At 40.0% G+C, this 20,845-nt stretch overlaps 1 protein-coding gene across 2 annotated transcripts in view; it reads right to left on the reverse strand.

Moving 5' to 3' along the window:
- Nucleotides 1–20,845, reverse strand: part of LOC126457290 (aladin-like) — a 75,062-nt gene that overhangs the window by 5,942 nt on the left and 48,275 nt on the right. Inside the window, exons 7-8 of one of the 2 annotated variants that reach the window (XM_050093462.1) lie at nucleotides 16,798–17,040; nucleotides 3,684–3,812 (exon numbers count right to left, since the gene is read on the reverse strand). In XM_050093462.1, the coding sequence (XP_049949419.1) occupies nucleotides 3,684–3,812; nucleotides 16,798–17,040 (372 nt within the window). The remainder of the gene's footprint in view (nucleotides 1–3,683; nucleotides 3,813–16,797; nucleotides 17,041–20,845) is intronic. The other variant, XM_050093463.1, reaches the window with a different exon arrangement.

A 20,845-nucleotide genomic window follows, 5' to 3' on the forward strand; every position in this document is an offset into this window, starting at 1 on the left:
ACAACTGTACATTTTAGTAATCAGTGACTACAATACAGAATGTAAGCTTTACATACATTTCATTTTTAGTGTGTTGCTGGTGATCACAGTGAACTACATGTTTTCATAATACACCGACTAGATGTTACTGTATGGTGAAGCTTGGTGCAATGGAAAGGTTTCTCATCAAATTGTATGTGCAATGTTTTACTCACCATCAGATACCTTTGCATTCCCTCTTTGTTACAGTGTACCAGCGGGCCTCAGAGACCAGTACATTCACCACCAGCAGGGCCGACTGTGGTGCTCCACGTTGGCTCCAAACACTGAATTTAAAGATGTTGCATCCCATGCAGTAGAAGAGAACACAATGATGAGTACCACAAACATTGCAGGTGGACTGAATGTGCATAATGAAAATGTGATTTGCATGAGCAGCAGCTACACCCATAACCCCCCCCCCCCCCCCCCCACAGGATTTTGTGTCATGAACTCACTTCTGCAGATGGTTCTTGCACTATTGTGTGGATGAGCCCGACTTCCCATAGTGCTTACTTTTCACAGCTGAAGCCAAGTTCAGCAGGGAAGGAGTTCTCATTTCCCACAACAGTCATGTGTGGGCGGATGAAAACCTGCACGCTGTGTGCCCCCTTGGGAACAACACAGTCTGAACATTTGGGCAGTTCCTAGATGGACGTGTGATTGTGCCATACCATATTCCACCACATCTCATGGGTGCTACGTACTTGCAATTCCATAACAATGTGCTGCATAGGCTTCTGGAAGATGTGTCAGTGCATGTGTGTCAAAATGTGTGTGACAAAATACGTGGTTCCAGTACGATGGCACACGACCTCATTTTTCACATGTAGTCTTACATCACGTGGACCAACAATATGGGCAACAGTGGATAGGTCACAATGCCCCAATTACTTGGCATGGACGTTCTCCGAGCTTGAACCCACTAGACTACTACCCACGTTATCGCATAAAATCCTTGATTTATGAGACCCCTGTGGCATTGAAGGATGGCTCGGTTTATGGCTGTGGTAGATGCTGGAAGACCAGGAACTGGTGATTGTGTGTACCAAAACATGGTACAGAGCAACCATATCTCTGTTGACATTGATAGTCACTACATCGAGCCCTACCTGTTAGTGGATCCAGATAACAAGCAGCAGGAGTCAAGAGAGCAACATGTGTTGTGATATTTTACATGCAGCAAGAAAACAGTACTTTTCCAGACATGAGTTCCAATACTAAACTTGGTTCCCACTGCAAGTTCCCAAAATCTACAGAGAGAATTTAGTTACATCCTGTATATTCCATTCTACACGAAAATAGGAAATTATTAATGTAGTACTGTTAATTTATGTGTAGACAGATAGCAATAACAAGCTGCGACATTGTCGCGAATAAAACAGTGACCCATATATATAATAAGATTCCTTTAATTTACATCTATGGTTACAAACTTCTTGTTAACAGATTACCGGTTTTGACCTATAATGACCATCATCAGATCTGTTTTATAAAAACAAAGTCCTAATGTACTGCAGCCATAGTGGCATTTTCAAATGTTAATTGCAAAATCAGCACCAGCATCGTCAAATATATATAAATAGCATCATATGCATGAGTCATGTTGTCAGTAGTACTACAGGTTAAATGCAAAATCAGCACCAGCATCGTCAAATATATATAAATATCATCATATGCATGGGTCATGTTGTCAGTAGCACTACTGTTCAAAACCAGTAGTGCTACTGACAATATGACTCGTGCGAATGATGTTATTTATATATATTTGATGATGCTGGTGCGATTTTGCATTTAACATTTGACGATGCCACTATGGCTGCAGTACATTAATACTGTGTTTTTATAAAACAGATCTGATGATGGTCATTACAGACCGAAGCCGGTGATTTGTTAACAAAAAGTTTGTGACCATAGATGTAAATTAAAGGAAACTTATAAGATAGCAGTAACACGATTATTCTTCCTTTGAAATTAGAAACATTTTAACTGCATAATTTATGAGAGAAATAGAGGAAAAGAAATAGAGGGTGGTGAGGGAGGGGGGCGGGGAGGAAGGGGGGAGGGGGGGGGGGGGGGGAAAGTCAGCGATTATTACACACTGCTAGCTGCGTGAATGTCTCAAGTCTCTGGATACTTTACGAATCTGAAATTACTATTATACTAAAATAAGATAATCCAATTTTTATCAAAAAACTTAAGTGTACATGTATAATCTTACTGCAGAGATTGTAAATATATACCGTAGGTATTTCTTCTCTAGTGAAGCACAATGACGAGCATAACATAGCAAGTACTCCCAAGGTTCAGGTTGGGGCTCTAGTGTTGTGCCCTACTCAAAATATTTGGCATATACTACAGACTGTTACACATAACTTATGCCTTCAAATGAAAAATGGAAGCAGTATTCTCTGGTATTTGTGTGAGGCATATTGCTTGTACTATTATCAAGTGCTGCATTAAACATAGGTACCATACAAACTAGAATAAGCTGGACAAATCAATCTTTGTGGGATAGTGTGTAGATGATGGATTCACAATTAAAAAGCTGAGAACCTTGACAGGTTACTGAGATTAGATTATAAAAGGAGCATTCAAGATTTGATTACAGTATAATGATTTCAACAGTGATCTGGGGTACACAGTTAGTAGGGACTGGAGCAGACCTTGCTCAGCGAGTAAATATAAGGAACAGGACTTGACAGTTATAGGAAATTTGGAATCTCTTAAAATGTAGTCAAAGTCTCTCATGCTCCGTGAAGTTACTATGGTTCGACTGTGAACTGGGTCTATGATGTGTTGTCCAGTTCATCTTTCCTGGACATGTATAATCGCAACCTACTTCTGAAAAGTCCTGGGCTCTGCTACTTCACTCATATGAGAACTTTATAGTCATGCCATTGGAATTTCCAGGACACAAGATAATGAGCCTGACATTTTTTTGGACTCTTGACTTCCAGGCAATGGATCTACAGACCAGCATCAGTTTACAGCAATCATAAGCCCCCCCCCCCCTCCCCCCCCCCCCAAAAAAAAAACCTTTATTAGGCATGGTCCTGTTGGAGATAGTCTGCTGTTGCCTTCCTTTGTCCTCCAAAGTGACTTCCACCGCCACTTATAAGTTGGCATACAGTTCAACATGGACTTCTAAACTATGGTGCAACTCGGCACATTTCACACAAACAAAATTGGCCAGAGGTGAAATAATTGATAAGTAATATTTAATGTAACAGCAAATGCATGCATTTTGATGTACTCTCACAACTCACTTTGTATGTTAACTCTTGCCTCAAGAATCTTAAAACACGTTTGCCATTTGTATCCGAGTAGAAAAATGTTACAACATTATATACTATTAAACATTTCCTGAAGAAGACACAAAGGAAATCAGAAGTTATGCCAGCAAAGCAAATACATAAAACAGCAATGTCAATAGGTTATTGAATTGATTGGAGATGGCTTAAAGACAGAGTTTTAATTGGAGAAAATGAGTTAAGATCTGTTTGATGGGCACATTCACATAATTACCCACCAGATTTAATACTAAACTGCACATGCTAAAAAAATAAAACATGGAAAGGAAAGACGAATGTTCCATCAAAGGTACTGAAAAACAATTACTGCCAATGCATTTGTGTTTAACCTTGAAGGAAAAATGTACATACCATGGTGTCAGCTGAAAAACTGGTTTCAGTTTACTTTTGAAGACAGCAATGTGCCTGCTTTCCTTGAATAGTACTGCTACATATTGGCCACGACCATCCCACACAATTGAAACTGGTAGTCCTCCAATCCTTTAGTCACAGTAGCAGGAAATAAAAGAAGTGTTAAGTGTGCATCGGGAAGTTAAAAAAAAAAGAATATCATATAACATCCATACATTGAATAATTCTATTGTTGATCAAATGCCGAAAATTAAATAACCACGTTTTTTTAAAAAAAGTCTCTACAAACGTATCACTCTTTTAAACCAATTACAATGAGTTTTCTTGCTTTTAAAATGCAGGAAAATTGCATTGAAGCACTAAATGACACAGTATTTTGCCTACGACAACATTTGCCTTCATCACTGACATTGATTTTAATCACACATGCCTGTAAAATTCTCAAAAAACAGTTCTTCAGATTACAGGACAATTCTTCACTGTGGCACTTGTACAATTTTTTGGCATACTATTATGACACTTGGTTATTTATTTTATTTGCCCTTTCACCTATAGTGTTGGGAATCTATCTTCACTCTTACAGTCAGTTACTGCCTAAGACTGTCTGCTACAGGGTTCACAGCCATGATAAATTTCTTGAATGATATCAATTTGCTGCACTGGCTATTATTGATAAGATTATATCATCCTTTCATTTTATAGAGTTCACAAAGTATTTTTCACACATTGGGCACAATGAAACTTTCGTGACTTTTGGGTTGTTGCCAAATGTCAGACGCATATAGAGCTTGAATCCCTTATTTTACCTCTACGATCTTTTCATGAAATATATGTAGTAGAAGGGTGCAATTTATTTGCTGACTCTTCTGGGAGTGTAAATTCTCGGAACTTTAATAGTAAGAAACACAGAGCTGCAGGAGGAGACACTTACAGCCTCTGGCACTGGTGTTGCCTGAGCATCTCCATGACACTTTCACACTTTTTAAATGAACCTGTAACAAAACATGCTGTTCTTCTTCGAATTTTGTCTATTTATTCTGTAAGTCTAATCTGGTACAGACCCCTTTGTGTGTGGAATTCATGCTCATGATCAGTCACACATTAGTTACTGTAGCAGATTTTTTAACTAACATTTTGTGTTGGATCTAGTTTTCTGTTAAAGAGGGGTAGCTCTATATATTATCTGCATTTATTTCAAGTTAACTCTGTTTTTGAGTTTGCCAACAACTATAATTAACATCAAAATGTTTTAGGAAACATAATTTTTACCACAGGTTTTTGTGTTGCCTTAACAGAAATGTGGTTTTGTGTATCTGCTTCAATTCTTATAGGGAATTAGCAACTTTTAGTTCAACAAATTAAAAGATAATCAGCAGGTTTAATTTTAAGTCCTTCGTTCACTTCCTTGTAATACATTGCATAAGCCAAAATGCAGCCCCACTGTGAAAGCTGTTCTCAAACACGGGATGAGTTGGCTGACATTCATAAGCAGCTGGAAGTCAACCCGACTACTGTCAAACGATTGACAGATGCTACAAGTCAGTGTGCTCCTGAGAGTAGTGTATGTGTGATACCTGCATGAGAGGTAGAAATACTATCCTCTCCTGTGGATCCTGTCTCTTCTGCAAAAAGTACAGGGTCTGTCATTACCCTTCCACTTGACTGTGTGTGGCTTGTCAATGGTTGATCTAGGCGTCCTCTCCAGGGATGAATGGGGACCGGGGAGGACTCAGGGCATTGTACCGTTCCCCTTAACCAACAAAGTTTGAGGTGCTGCTTTTCACTGAAACTGACCCAGTGGGACTCACTACACCCGCTTTGGGGAAACCAGTTTTGTACGGTGCCAGGAAGTAGAACTCAAAAGGGTAGGGGGTATATTAATCAGTAGCAAATTGAACACACGGCAAATGGTGGTGCCCCTTAGGGAAATGGCAGAAAGGGACAGGAAAGGATATGAGGTGCACTCAGTGTGTATACCTGTGGGCCTCATTCAACATAGTGAAGAGGCTATTCCGGCAGCCACTGAGGGAACAGGGTGTAACCAACTGAAAACTGTGGCACATATTGGAACAAACTAGGTCTGTCGTCTGAGCTCTGAACTCATTCCTGGATCATTCCAGTGACTGGCAGAGAAGGTTGACAAGACCAGCCTTGTGAGTGGAGTTTCAATGAAGCTCACAATTTGCAGCATTGTCCCCAGAATTGATCGTGGCCTTTTGGTTCTCAGTTGAGTAGAAGGGCTGAACCAGAGACTTCAAAAGTTCTGTTACAAGCTAGGCTGCGACTCCCTGGACTTGTGCCATAGGGTTGAGAACACTAGGGTCCCCCTAAATAGGTCCAGTGCGCACTACACATCAGAGGCTGCTACTCAGGTAACTGACTGTACGTGGGGTACACAGTAGGGATTTTTAGATTAGCCAACTCTCCATCCAATCCATGCAAAAGCTGTAGAAAACCCAGAAGCATCAATGTAAGATTGGAAGAAATGCCTCCCACAGGTGAGAGTATTAAAATCCTAATGGTAAACTACCAAATAATTCGCAACACAGTGCCAGAGTTTGAAGTGCTCCTGAAAAGCAGTGAAGCTCACATAATACTAAGTACAGAAAGCAGGTTGAAACCTGAAATTGATAGCAATGAGATTTTTGGGGAAAACTGAAATATATATTGAAAGGGTAGACAAATGGAAAATGGAGGCGGTGTATTTCTCACAGTAGACAAAAAACTCAAATACACTGAGATAGAAATTGAAGCTGCATGTGAGATTGTTTGGGCAAGACTCAGTATGAGGGGTGGCCATAAAACAATAATCTGACCCTTCTATCGCTACCTCTCATCTCATGTTGTTCTTGTTGTGGTCTTCAGTCCTGAGACTGGTTTGATGCAGCTCTCCACGCAACTCTATCCTGTGCAAGCTGCTTCATCTCCCAGTACTTACTGCAACCTACATCCTTCTGAATCTGCTCAGTGTATTCATCTCTTGGTCTCCCTTTACGATTTTTACCCTCCACGCTGCCCTACAATGCTAAATTTGCAATCCCTTGATGCCTCAGAACATATCCTACCAACCGGTCCCTTCTTCTTGTCAAGTTGTGCCACAAACTCCTCTTCTCCCCAATTCTATTCAATATCTCGTTATTAGTTATGTGATCTACCCATCTAATCTTTAGCATTCTTCTGTAGCACCACATTTCGCAAACTTCTATTCTCTTCTTGTCCAAACTATTTATCGTCCACGTTTCACTTCCATACAAATACTTTCAGAAACGACTTCCTGACACTTAAATCTATACTCGATGTTAACAAATTTCTCTTCTTCAGAAACACTTTCCTTGCCATTGCCAGTCTACATTTTATATCCTCTCTACTTCGACCATCATCAGTTATTTTGCTCCCCAAATAGCAAAACTCCTTTACTACTTTGTGTGTCTCATTTCCTAATCTAACTCCCTCAGCATCACCCGACTTAATTCGACTACATTCCATTATCCTTGTTTTGCTTTTGTTGATGTTCATCTTATATCATCCTTTCAAGACACTGTCCATTCTGTTCAACTGCTCTTCCTAGTCATTTTCTGTCTCTGACAGAATTACAATGTCATCGGCGAACCTCTTAAGTTTTTATTTCTTCTCCCTGGACTTTAATACCTACTCCAAATTTTTCTTTTGTTTCCTTCACTGCTTGCTCAATATACGGAATGAATAACATTGGGGAGAGGCTACAACCCTGTCTTACTCCCTTCCTAACCACTGCTTCCCTTTCATGTCCCTCAACTCTTATAACTGCCATCTGCTTTCTGTAGAAATTGTAAATAGCCTTTTGCTCCCTGTATTTTTCCCCTGCCACCTTTAGAATTTGAAAGAGAGTATTCCAGTCAACATTGTCAAAAGCTTTCTCTAAGTCTACAAATGCTAGAAATGTAGGTTTGCCTTTCCTTAATCTTTCTTCTAAGATAAGTCAAAAGGTCACTATTACCCCACGTGTTCCAATATTTCTACGGAATCCAAACTGATCTTCCCTGAGGTCGGCTTCTACCAGTTTTTCCATTCATCTGTAAAGAATTCGCGTTAGTATTTTGCAGCTGTGACTTATTAAACTGATAGTTCGGTAATTTTCACATCTGTCAATACCTGCTTTCTTTGGGATTGGAATTATTATATTCTTCTTGAAGTCTGATGGTATTTAGCCTGTCTCATACATCTTGCCCACCAGATGGTAGAGTTTTGTCAGGATTGCCTCTCCCAAGGCCGTCAGTAGTTACAATGGAATGTTGTCTACTCCCGGGGCCTTTTTTCGACTCAGGTCTTTCAGTGCTCTGTCAAACTCTTCACGCAGTATCATATCTCGTATTTCATCTTCATCTACATCCTCTTCCATTTCCATAATATTGTCCTCAAGTACATTGCCCTTGTATAGACCCTCTACATACTCCTTCCACCTTTCTACTTTCCCTTCTTTGCTTAGAACTGGGTTTCCATCTGAGCTCTTGATATTCATACAAGTGGTTCTTTTTTCTCCAAAGGTGTCTTTCATTTTCCTGTAGGCAGTATCTATCTTACCCCTAGTGAGATAAGCTTCTACATCCTTACATAGCCATCCCTGCTTAGCCATTTTGCACTTCCTGTCAATCTCATTTTTGAGACGTTTGTATTCCTTTTTGCCTGCTTCATTTACTGCATTTTCATATTTTCTCCTTTCATCAATTAAATTCAATATGCCTTCACTACTTCATCCCTCAGAGCTACCCATTCTTCTTCTACTGTATTTCTTTCCCCCATTCCTGTCAATTGTTCCCTTATGCTCTCCCTGAAACTCTGTACAACCTCTGGTTCTTTCAGTTTATCCAAGTCCCATCTCCTTAAATTCCCACCTTTTGCAGTTTCTTCAGTTTTCATCTACAGTTCATAACCAATAGATTGTGGTCAGAGTCCGCACCTGCCCCTGGAAATGTCTTACAATTTAAAACCTGGTTCCTAAATCTCTGTCTTACCATTATATAATCTATCTGAAACCTTCCAGTATCTCCAGGATTCTTCCATGTATACAGCCTTCTTTTATGATTCTTGAACCAAGTGTTAGCTATGATTAAGTTATGCTCTGTCCAAAATTCTACCAGACGGCTTCCTCTTTCATTTCTTACCCCCAATCCATATTCACCTACTATGTTTCCTTCTCTCCCTTTTCCTACTCTCGAATTCCAGTCACCCACGACTATTAAATTTTCGTCTCCCTTCACTACCTGAATAATTTCTTTTATCTCATCATAAATTTCATCAATTTCTTCATAATCTGCAGAGATAGTTGGCATATAAACTTGTACTACTGCAGTAGGCGTAGGCTTCGTATCTATCTTGGCCACAATAATGCGTTCACTACGTTGTTCGTAGTAGCTTAACTGCACTCCTATTTTTTTATTCATTATTAAACCTATACCTGCATTACCCCTATTTGATTTATTATTTATAACCCTGTATTCACCTGACCAAAAGTCTTGTTCCTCCTGCCACCGAACTTCACTAATTCCCACTATATCTAACTTTAACCTATCCATTTCCCTTTTTAAATTTTCTAACCTACCTGCCTGATAAAGGGATCCGACATTCTACACTCCGATCCGTAGAACGCCAGTTTTCTTTCTCCTGATAACGATGTCCTCATCTCCTGAAGGAACGGTAAACTTCAGAGAAAACCTTAGTTCACTTGTACGTAAGTTTCCCAGTCATCGGAGACTTTAACCATCCAACAATTACTTGGGAAAATTACAGTTCTGTTAGCAGTGTGCGCGATAAGACATCATGTGAAACTTTACTAAATGCCTTCTCTGAAAACTACCTAGAACAGATAGATAGAAACTCCACTCATGATGGACATTTTTCTTATATTTCTGTCCTATTCTTCTCTGTTTCCCTACTTCAAAACTTATGGTATCTCATTCTTTATAGTAATATGAGTGTAGACCTTTTATCTCATACTTGATGCTCAGGGCAATAATTTTTAGTAGCAGCATTAATTACAACTTTTCTATAATATTAAGCATGCTTCTTTTGGAATCAACAGTCGTTATTGCACATAAAAAGCTTCACAACATAACCTCAACATAACACAATGAAACACACATGGGCCCCAGCTGCGTGTCATCTGCTAAAATGAACAAAGATTTCCATCAAAGGCAGGAAGCAATGCACTTAACTCACGGCCTCCATTTCCAAGAAATTCAACATGCACAAATGCACACGAGTAGTTGTGCTGTTGGAAATATATGCGCATGCCCAAAGCCTAACAGAAAAAGGCATTGTGTGGATGCACCTCTAAATACACACAACATGTAACCACATGACAAGCAGCCTATAATTGGACAGTGTCATGAGCATCTTCCTTGGAAAAATATTCCATATTATTCCCTCATTCAAATCCCCAGGAGAGGTATGCCAAAGCTGATGTGACCATGAGAAAAATGTTAAATAGCAAACCCATTTTAGATATAGGCATGGTGGTGGGAAAGGGGGGGGGGGTTTAAGGATTATCACTGAATGAAATGGAAAGAAGGTAATGATTTCTGGTCACACACATATATGGTAATATCAGCAGCACCAGAAAATGATGTAACAGTAGCAGGATTTATCATAAATAGGAAGGCTGCATGAAGAGTAAGTTAACTGTGAATGGGATTATTTTTCTCAGATTCAACAGTAAACCAATGTCAACAACAATGGTGTAGGTATATATGCCAAAGTCACAAACAACAGATGGAGGGGGGGGGGGGGGAAGAGAGAGAGAGAGAGAGAGAGAGAGAGAGAACATGTGAGGACATCAAATGTGGAATGTAGCATGTAAAGGGGTGTGAAGATCTAATACTCTTGGGTGACTGGAATGCAGTAGTAGGAGAAGGGAAAGCAGCAAGAGTAAGGGAGAATATGTGTTTGGTAATAGAAATCAAGGAGAAGAAAAACTAATTGGGTTCTGCTATAAATTGCAGCGGGTAATTGTGAATACATTGTTCAAGAATCGCAAGACGATGTGGTATAATAGGAAGAGGCCTGGAGAGACAGGACGATTCCAACTGGATTATATACAGAGACAGGGATTCCAAAATCAGATACCCAAGAGAGGATATTGATGCATATCACAATTTAGTAATGAGAAGAGTAGATGAACGTTGAAGAGAATTCTCCACAAGAACCACTGAGAGAAAGAAGAGGAATACTGAAGCAATAAGGAATAATTAAAGTGTGTTTGCAGTTCTCTGATGCTGAACATACTGCAATAATGAATAACACTAGAGGTTTGAAACCTCAAGAGAAACTGTAGCCACGACTCTTAAGTAGATGGGAAACCATCTAAAAGGGCCAATGTCAAGAGTCTTAGTTTTAAGTTATAAGCTTCTGAATATTTTTTTATCATTTTCTGACAACTATTAACAGTATATTTTGGGCTATTTGTTACTATCATTATAGTAAATCACTGTAACTAAAGCTTATTTTTAAATAATAAATTTCTAGAATTTTCAACTTCAAAATTAAAGGACTTAAGAGGACATTGGCCCTTTTTAAAATCATGAACTCTCTTAAATTATTTGACATTAGCCCTTTAGACATCAGTCAGGTATGCTGAATAACCAGAAACTGGTAATTTTAAGATAAATATGCCCCATCCCTGCTGCATGCCCTATTATTGACATCACAGTTGGCTACATTTGGTCAACTTTCGAAATTGCATTGTGAAAAACAACAAAAACACAGAAGAACATTTTTTGCTCCTGTTTTAATGCTTAAGATTAGTGCACACAGTGATTTCTATCAGTTACCCTTGTCTAGTCTGCGGTTATACACGGAGATACTTTCATGTTACGATGTGAGAATCAGGTGACACTTTTGATCGCCAACCAGCAAACAAGCCAGAGACAAAACTGTCACAGCATTGCTAGGATTTGATAGCTGCACGCCACATGACCAAACTGCCACTTTCCACGCATTCTCCAATCCCATTTGGTTGCCAACAGTCAGCAGAGTAGGTCATATGAATAAAACGAAGAATGCACTTTATTCTCTGATTTTTTTATGAGTAAGGCGTGCCTGAGAATATATTTCATCTGAGTGAAAGAACATTAGAAAAATTAATAACTGCTTAATTACAAAGCTTGAGACCCGTCTCTCATAACAATACTGCATGGGCGACCGCTTAGTGAGCAGACAATGTCGCATTATATTTAACTGAAATTATCTCGTATTAGAAAACTAACAATTCTGGTTTGGAGTAGATGAAAATGTGATGTATTCTTAAGATTTCATTTGCATTGTGTGTCCCTCTAAATCCTATACCAAAAAAAGTTTCCTGCTTCATCAGAAACAGCATTTCCGTAAACTGTCCTTATGTCACCTTAATGATTTGTTGCTGCACCCAAAATTAAATTCGAAACATAGTGCAACTCTTGCAGAACACACTGATGTCCATTCCATAATTGTCCATTGAGTACACCTTTCCAGTGATTTGAATGAAACATATGTTAATAAGGTTAACATGCAAAGTAATTGATCAAAATTTTCGTCACTAATTCGAAAATATTGAAAAAAATTATTTGGATACTGTCAAAGTCTATGAAACATTGTATAAAACTTTCCACTTATTAGCCTGCCACTTCAAAGAGAATGTACCCAGTATTCTTTTTTTACAATATTTTCTTTTACATCTCACGAGTTCACAGTAATAATTACTGTCTCTCCCTAATCCATATGGTGCTGATCTCGTAGGTAGCTACTGTTACCTGTGGACTGGCTAAAATATGTGATTTATCCAAAGTTACAACTCGTGTGTACTAATATGTTGTTGGAATTTTACAACATTTTTAGATTTATTGTATTTTTTACTTTAAATAAACATGTTTCAGTACAGCTACTGTTAAACCTGATTACACAGATGAAACTTAAATTTTACAGTAATTTTTGCAGAAAAAAAAAAAATTGTAAAAAAGTTCTAGTATTGAAATACATATAGAAATACGCAATCTTTACGTTTAATTTAGTTTACAGCACATTTACATCTACAGAAACACACAAAACATAAGTTCAAAGCAAAATTTAGTGTTCGTAGAGTACGATATGTTTCAAATTGATACATTGAGAGATACGCAGTCCAACTTTACATTTACTTGACTCGAATTCTATGATTCAGTTCCCGATGTATCTGCCGAGAATCCTTCAGAACAACACAACTGTGAAAATAATATGATAAACGTATGCAGCAACTCATCTTCAAAAATTCTAGAACTACTGCTATTTTCAGATGACATGTAATCTGAATCATCATCAAATCTTTCCTTTCCATCATCTGCAGACTCGTCAAGGGCTTTGTAAATTATTTGCTCCCAACTTTTCTCCTACCCACTGTACATTTTGAAATAAAATCAACTCTACAGAACAAAAGGCTTGAAAAAGAGACAACTTGAATGTCAGCTAATATCCACCAAACAAAACGCAATTAAAAAAAGTTTCAAAAGTGAAGAATTTTTCTGCACATACCACTACTGCCATCTAGCAATCACAGCAGAAACTACAAAGCATGTAGACCTTACTTAAGTTTGCGGAAGCTGCAAATATTTGTTCATAGTAACTGGCTTGACATAATATAATGTCTGCCTGCACATTCGCTTCCCCCACAAGTGCCGTAATATTGTCAGGCACTTGCTAAATGTTAATAAGAAAAGAAAATATTGACTTTATTATTTTTTATATAACAGCAATAACAGAGTAGAATGTTTTAAATTCCAGGACTTCACTTGAATTTCCTGGTTTTGTTTCCTGGCTTTTCAAGGTTATGTAAGATTCACAGCTAATTCCTGGTTTTCAAAGATTGCTAGGCATCCTGTAATAATCTGGGTGACAAGTGTAAAAATTACAGTATGTTGTTTAACAGGATGTGATTCTGTCTCTTACCCATTCCAGAAAGGAACTACTGCTGCATGCATCTTATAGTGGACATACAAAGATCTTAGTTTGGAATTAATAGGTGTAATTTACACTTATCACCATCAAATAATGCAACCTGGATATCAGCTTTTTTCAAGTCTGTAACAATACACTATGTGGATCAATGATGCAACTATGTAACAAATTGTTTACATCCAAAAGAGAAATCTCTTCTAACTTAAAAGTTACTTCCATCGAAAAATGAAGTTGCATCAAAGTGATCAACCCTGAGTATCCTTTTAACCATATAAAAAAGCGAGAATAAAGCTTTATACCACGTTACGGACTGGGTCTGAAACTGCTTCACCAAAGATAAAGTTCGAAATAAAACAATGAAAAATCCAGGGTGGAATGTAACAATATTATGAAAAGGGCAGTTTGCTACTCACCATAAAGTGGACATGCTAAGTCACAGATAGGCACAACAAAAAGACTGTCAGAAAGTCAGCTTTCGGCCAACAAGGCCTTCATCAGAACACACACACACGCACGCAGAGAGAGAGAGAGAGAGAGAGAGAGAGAGAGAGAGAGGCAGGCAGGCAGGCAGGCAGGCGTGTGCACGTGCAGACGCAACTCACACACACACACACACGTGACCGCTATCTCCGCTGAGTCCAGACGGTGAGCAGCAGCGCATGGTGGGAAAAGCAACTGAGTGGTGGGGGTAAGCAGGAGGCTGGGGTGGGGATGCGGCAAGGGACAGCAGAGTAGAGGTGGAGCAGTAAAGTACTGCTTGTGGGAGCAGTAGAGATGGGGTGGAGAGAGGGTAGGGCAGTTAGGTGCAGTTGGGATGTTAGACATGGGGCAGGGTGGGTTGGGGGGGGGGGGGGGGGGTAGCAGAAAAGGACAGAAGTAAAAAGACTGGGTGCATTGGTGGAATAGAGGGCTGTGTATTGCTAAAATGGGAACAGGGAAGGAGCTAGATGAGTAAAGACAATGGCTGACGAAGGTTGAGACCAAGAGGGTTAGAGGAACGTAGGAGATAGTGTAGGGAGAGTTCCCACATATGAGGTTCAGAAAAGGTGGTGTTTTTGAGGAGGAGCCAGACGGCACAGGCTGTAAAGCAGTCATTGAAATGAAGAACGTGTTGTTAGGAGGTGTGCTCAACAATCGGTTGGTCCAGCTGTTCCTTGGCCATAGTTCATCTGTGGCCATTCATGCAGACGGACAGCTTGTTGGTTTTCGTGCCCACATAGAATGCAACATAGTGGTTGTAGCTTAGCTTGTAGATAACATGACTGGCTTCACAGGTAGCCCTGCCTTTGATGGGATAAGTGATGCTTGTGACCAGACTGGAGTAGGTCATGGTGGGAAGGTGTAAGGGACAGGTCTTGCATCTAGGTTTATTACAGGGATATGAGTCATGAGGCAAGGGGTTGGGTGCATGGGTTGTGTAGGAATGGATGAGGGAATTGTGTAGATTTGGTAGGGGACTAGTTGTCCATAAACCTAACCACCCAGTTTGCCCCCTTGTTATCGGTTACTGTGTCCCCACTGAGAAAATCACTGCTCTCTTAGACCAACGCTTGCAGCCTATCACTTGCAACCTATCCTCCTCTATAAAAGATACCAACCATTTCATCCCCTGACTCTCCACAGTTCCTGTTCCTTTTCCACATGGTGTCCTGCTGGTCACTAGGGAGGAGGTTATAAGTTTGAAAACTATCGGGCATTGGGAAAGGTGTCTGAAGCTCATGGTGTAGCGGCTAGCATTGCTGCCTCTGAATCATTGAGTTCTGGGTTCGATTCCCGGCCGGATTGGGAATTTTCTCTGCCCGCGGCTGGGTGTTTGTGTCGTCGTCGTCGTCGTTATCATCATCATCGGATAAGGTAGTGTTCAGTTGTGGTAAGGCCAAGATCATTAGGAATGTTAGTGTAAAGGGAGGAGGCATCAATTGTGACAAGCAGGGCACCATGTGGTAAAGGAACAGGAGCCTTGGAGAGTCAGTGGAAGAGATAAAGGAACAGGAGCTGTGGAGAGTTGGTAAAGGAAATGATTGGTATCTTTTATATAGGAGGCTAGGTTGTGGGTAACAGGCTGAAGGTGTTGGTCTATGAGAGCAGACAAATACTTCTCCTTTAAAGGCATTACCTCTCAAACAAATCTGGGATACACCCTCATGACTCATACCACCCCCAGGACTGGAGCAACAAACACATTCTCCACCAGGGTTTTGACTACCTCCTGTCGTCCCCTGAAATTAGAGATGTCCTACCCACTATTCTCCCCAGCCCTCCCAAAATGCTATTCCATCTCCTACTGAACCTACACAATATCGTCGTCAATCCCTATACAAGCCATGCACCCAACCCCTTGCCTCATGGCTCATATCCCTGTAATAGACCTAGATGCAAGACCTGTCCTGTACACCCTCCCACCACCACCACCTACTTCAATCTGGTCACAAGCATCACCTATCCCATCAATGCAGGGCTACCTGTGAAGTCAGTCATGTTATCTACAAGCTAAGTTACAACCACTATGCAGCATTCTATGTGGGCATCAAAACCAACAAGCTGTTTGTCCGCAAGAATGGAAACAGGAAAACTGTGGCCAAGAAACAGCTGGACCAACCCGTTGTTGAGCACACTGCCTAACATGGCATTCTTTATTTCAACGACTGCTTCACAGCCTGTGCCATATGACTCCTCCTCAACAACACCAGCTTTTCTGAACTGCACAGGTGGGAACTCTCCCTGAAACATCTCCTACGTTCCTCTAACCCTCTTGGTCTCAACCTTCGTCAGCCATTGTCTTTACCCATCTAGTCACTTCCCTGTTCCCAATCCAGCAATACACATCCCTCTATTCCACCAATGCACCCAGTTTTTTTACATCTTTTCTGCTACCCCCGAACCCACCCTGCCCTATGTCTAACATCCCAGCTGCACCTAGCTGCCCTACCCTCTCTCCACCTTGTCTCTAAATGCTCTCACAAGCAGAACTTTATTGCCCCACCTCTACTCCGCTATCCCTCCCCACATCCCCACCCCAGCCTCCTGCTTACCCCCACCGCTCAGTTGCTTCTCCCATCATGTGCTGCTGCTCACAGTATGGACTTAGCAGCCATAGACTCTCTCTCTCTCTCTCTCTCTCTCTCTCTCTCTCACACACACACACACACACACACACACACACACACAAACTCACCTATCACCAGTAGTGTCTGTCTCACTAGGTGTAACATCTGCAACAGGTATGGCTGTTCTACTAGCTTTCTCTGCATCAGCCAAGAAGACTGTCACAGCTCTTGTGAATGATAAAGAATATATGACAGTCTCATGAGATGTTGCAAACAACAACACAGATCCACAAGGACTCCAGCAAGCTGTTTTAACATGTCCAAATGGCAGAGTCCACTGCTCAGATGTCCATGTGTTGGTTTCCCACACTCTGTAACCAATAACAGGACGATACATTAACAGAAAATTGCAGACAATATAAATACTATATGCAAAATCTAATCTATAATATATGAAAATATATTGAAATAATGGAAAAGAATACTACAGAAAATAAATATCAATTTTCTGTTTGTGTTCTATCATAAATTTTAAGAATCAGTAATGAAAAAGTTGTTAGCTGTAACACCTATGTACCTACTCCTAGCACCAATGCAAGAGAAACTGTATATCGCTTTTCCCCAGTTCCTGGTATGATTCCTAAAGTAAGTTAGGGATATGCAAATCAAACCCAACTGCAAGACTTGTACCAGGCTACTGAGCCACACATTCTTTTCCTTATCCATAATCTACTGTTTCAAATTAACAGCAAATAATGTTGGCTGTAACATGTATTAAATTTTAGAAAAAAGTATAACGATGCCAATTATTAGAAGGAAAATTACAACCCTACACACAATGAAATGTTTGAAAAAGTTGAACTGTTGAGGAATGGATAGCATAAGAACTGAGACACTGCAGCTCAACATATGAACTTACATTACCCCCCCCCCCCCCACACACACACACACACACACACACACACACACACACACACACACACAGAGAGAGAGAGAGAGAGAGGAGCAGGGGGGGGGGGGGGGGGGTGCGAGCTGCATGTCGAGTGTTGCTGTCAGTTTGGGACTTTACAAGCAGAAGACTTGTCCAAAACTATTTTCAACTATTTTCCAAAACTATTTGATAAGGAAAGATATTGGATAATAGTAAAAATAATAACTATTCTTTTGGTGAGTAATGCGAAAGAATTGATTAAGTTGTAATTTCTTTTTATGAAAATATTTTGAGCTTGTATGTGCAGACTAAGCTTGCAAAGAATGAGATGTGATCGATGACACAGGAAAATTATGTAACATACAGGGTGGCACAAAAAGAACGCATGAATTTCAAAGTACTATGATTTGATCATATATAAAATGTGTTTACACCAGTACAACCTGTCAGTTACCCATTTTAAGAATTGCAATTATTTTTTAAAGATAACATCAGAAAGATGGTGTTCTGTCACGCATACGCATTAAAAGTCTTTCTTTTAAGTTCTGCCTATCTGTTTTCTAAGTGTCCTATGAAACAGCAGCAATTTCTTCATTTTTTGCAACCTTCAGATTGTCAAGGGAATGAGGTTTGCAGCAATCAACTTCACATTTCAAATGACCCCATAAGAAGAAGTGGCAAACTGATGGATCTGATAATCATTCAGGCCACTGGAGATTGCCGAAATGCGAGATCAAATGTTGAGAAAACAATTCTCGGGATCAAGTGTTGAGAAAACAATTCTCGAACAACTGCCATGGATGGATTAGCTGTATGGGCTGTGACTCCATCTTGTTGGAACCACATGTTAATCCCCAAAGGCTCACGTTGTGGTCACAAAAAATTGCTTAGCACTGCGACAAAAAGTTCAGGATTTACTGTAACACTAGTGCCACCTTCTTCAAAATAAATAAATACATCAATAAAGAAAATAAGGCCTAATGATGCCCGATCCCTACTTTGGAAACTTCACAGCACATGGTCACTTTAGCATTGTACTGTGACTTATGATGCAATTCTTTCATGTTGTCTGCTGTCCAGCGATGATAGTTTTGCTTGTTTAGGTTGGTTGGTTGGTTGGTTGGTTGATTTGGGGGAGGGTACTAAACAGTAAGGTTATCGGTCACATCAGACAGGGAAGGATAGAGGAGGAAGTCGGCCTTGCCCTTTTAAAGGAAATGTCCCGGCATTTACCTGAAGTGATTTAGGAAAATCACGGAAAACCTAGATCAGGATGACCGAATGCAGGTTTGAACTATCCTCCTCCTGAAAGCAAGTCCAGTCTGCTAATCACTGTGCCATCAGCTTGTTTACAAAACAATCCAAGGGAACGTGAGCTTCATTGCTCATCATTAACAAAACATTGTCAGTAGCAGAACATAAAGCATTCTCACAAAACAGTCTCTGTTAGTCAAAATCATGTTCGTGAAGTTCCTGTATGATCATAAATTATAGAGATGGGATTGTAACTCACAGTTCAAGATGCAATAAAACAAGTAACAAGATATGCCAAAACTTTGAGCACAGCAAGACTTTGAAGAAGAGACCGTCTTATTCTGCTGACACTTTCTAGAATTCGTGCCGTACTAGGATGACCAGTCGACTTTTTCTTCATAATGGATCCAGTTGTCTGAAAAGAAGTAGGACAACAGAATATTGCATTGTGATCAGGTATCAAACCACTATGCGCAACATTGAAATGTGTACAGAAAAGCTGTTGAACAGTGATAATAGATTCATTACTTTTAAAATTATGTTCAGCAGTGAGAACACGATGTTAAACGGTCCATTGTGCCACTGTTACTGAAACTGGATGCTCTAACTGAAAAAATAACAGCTCCACAGGTAACCGACTACTACGCTCTACTTCTAACACGAAGTTCAAATCTATGTGTTCACTTTGTGCCACCCTGTATTTACAGTGATGAGATGCACAACAGTGTGTCAAAAACAATTGGAAAATGTTGTAGGATGGAGTGCGAAGTTTAATGAAGACACATTACACTGAACTGTACCAGCTGCTGTGACAGGCAGACTCAAACTGTGCAGTTCATGCAGTCACAAAATTACACCAAGGTGTTGTAGCTAATGTATGCAGCATAGTTGAGAATGTTGCAAATGGGTGATAAATCATGTACATGTAAGGAAGGATACAAAAGGAAACAAGAGACATACACACTATGAAACACAGATAAATTTAGCACTCTGAGACAGCAACAAAGGATGGAATAGAAGCAAATGAAGTGAGAAAAGATAACCCCATGTAAGCCCTTCCATCCACAAAACATGGGTCTCGCTGAAGTGGGCGGGTAGGCTTTCGAAAACAGATTTTAAATAGCAAAACATTTTCCGGGGCATATGAGCAGTCTGATCATGATTTATTCATTATGTAATGCAAATCAAAACTGAGGAATGATTAAAATTCTTCTGTGTCATTGTGCAAAATATGTTTCAGATGTATTACAATGGCCTTCCTTATGACAAGACTGGTTTTACAGGAGGAAAAGTAACCCTATTTATCGCAATCAGTCTGTGTCAACATGTCAGATTTGTGAAACTTCACTGATCCTAGAATATAACAGGCTAGTCATGGCAAGGAGGAGAGGACAGGAAGGTGGCTGGCTATTCATGAACTACTTGGCTTGTTGACAATTGGCAACAGTCTGCAAACAGTTTGACAGACAGTTTGCAGACTCTTGCCAGTCATCCACAAATAGCCTCCTTCCGACCCAGTGTCTCTCGTCATGACTAGCATATTATATACTAGTGATATGAATATAATAGAGGGAAACATTCCACATAGAAAAAATACATCTAAAAACAAAGATGCTGTAACTTACCAAACGAAAGCGTTGGTAAGTTGATAGAGACAATAAAAAACACACAAACACACAGACAAATTTCAAGCTTTCGCAACCCTAGGTTGCTTCATCAGGAAAGAGGGAAGGAAAGACGAAAGGATGTGGGTTTTAAGGGAGAGGGTAATGAGTCATTCCAATCCCGGGAATGGAAAGACTTACCTTGGGGGAGAAAAAAGGATAGGTATACACTCGCACACACACGCAAATATCCATCTGCACATATACAGACACAGGCAGACATATGTAAATGCAAAGAGGTTGGGCAGAGATGTCAGTCGAGGAGGAAGTACAGAGGCAAAGATGTTGTTGAATGACAGGTGAGGTACGAACGGCGGCAACTCCAAA

Source organism: Schistocerca serialis, chromosome 2 (genome assembly GCF_023864345.2).
Source record: "Schistocerca serialis cubense isolate TAMUIC-IGC-003099 chromosome 2, iqSchSeri2.2, whole genome shotgun sequence".
NCBI classification, from domain to species: Eukaryota; Metazoa; Arthropoda; class Insecta; order Orthoptera; family Acrididae; genus Schistocerca; species Schistocerca serialis.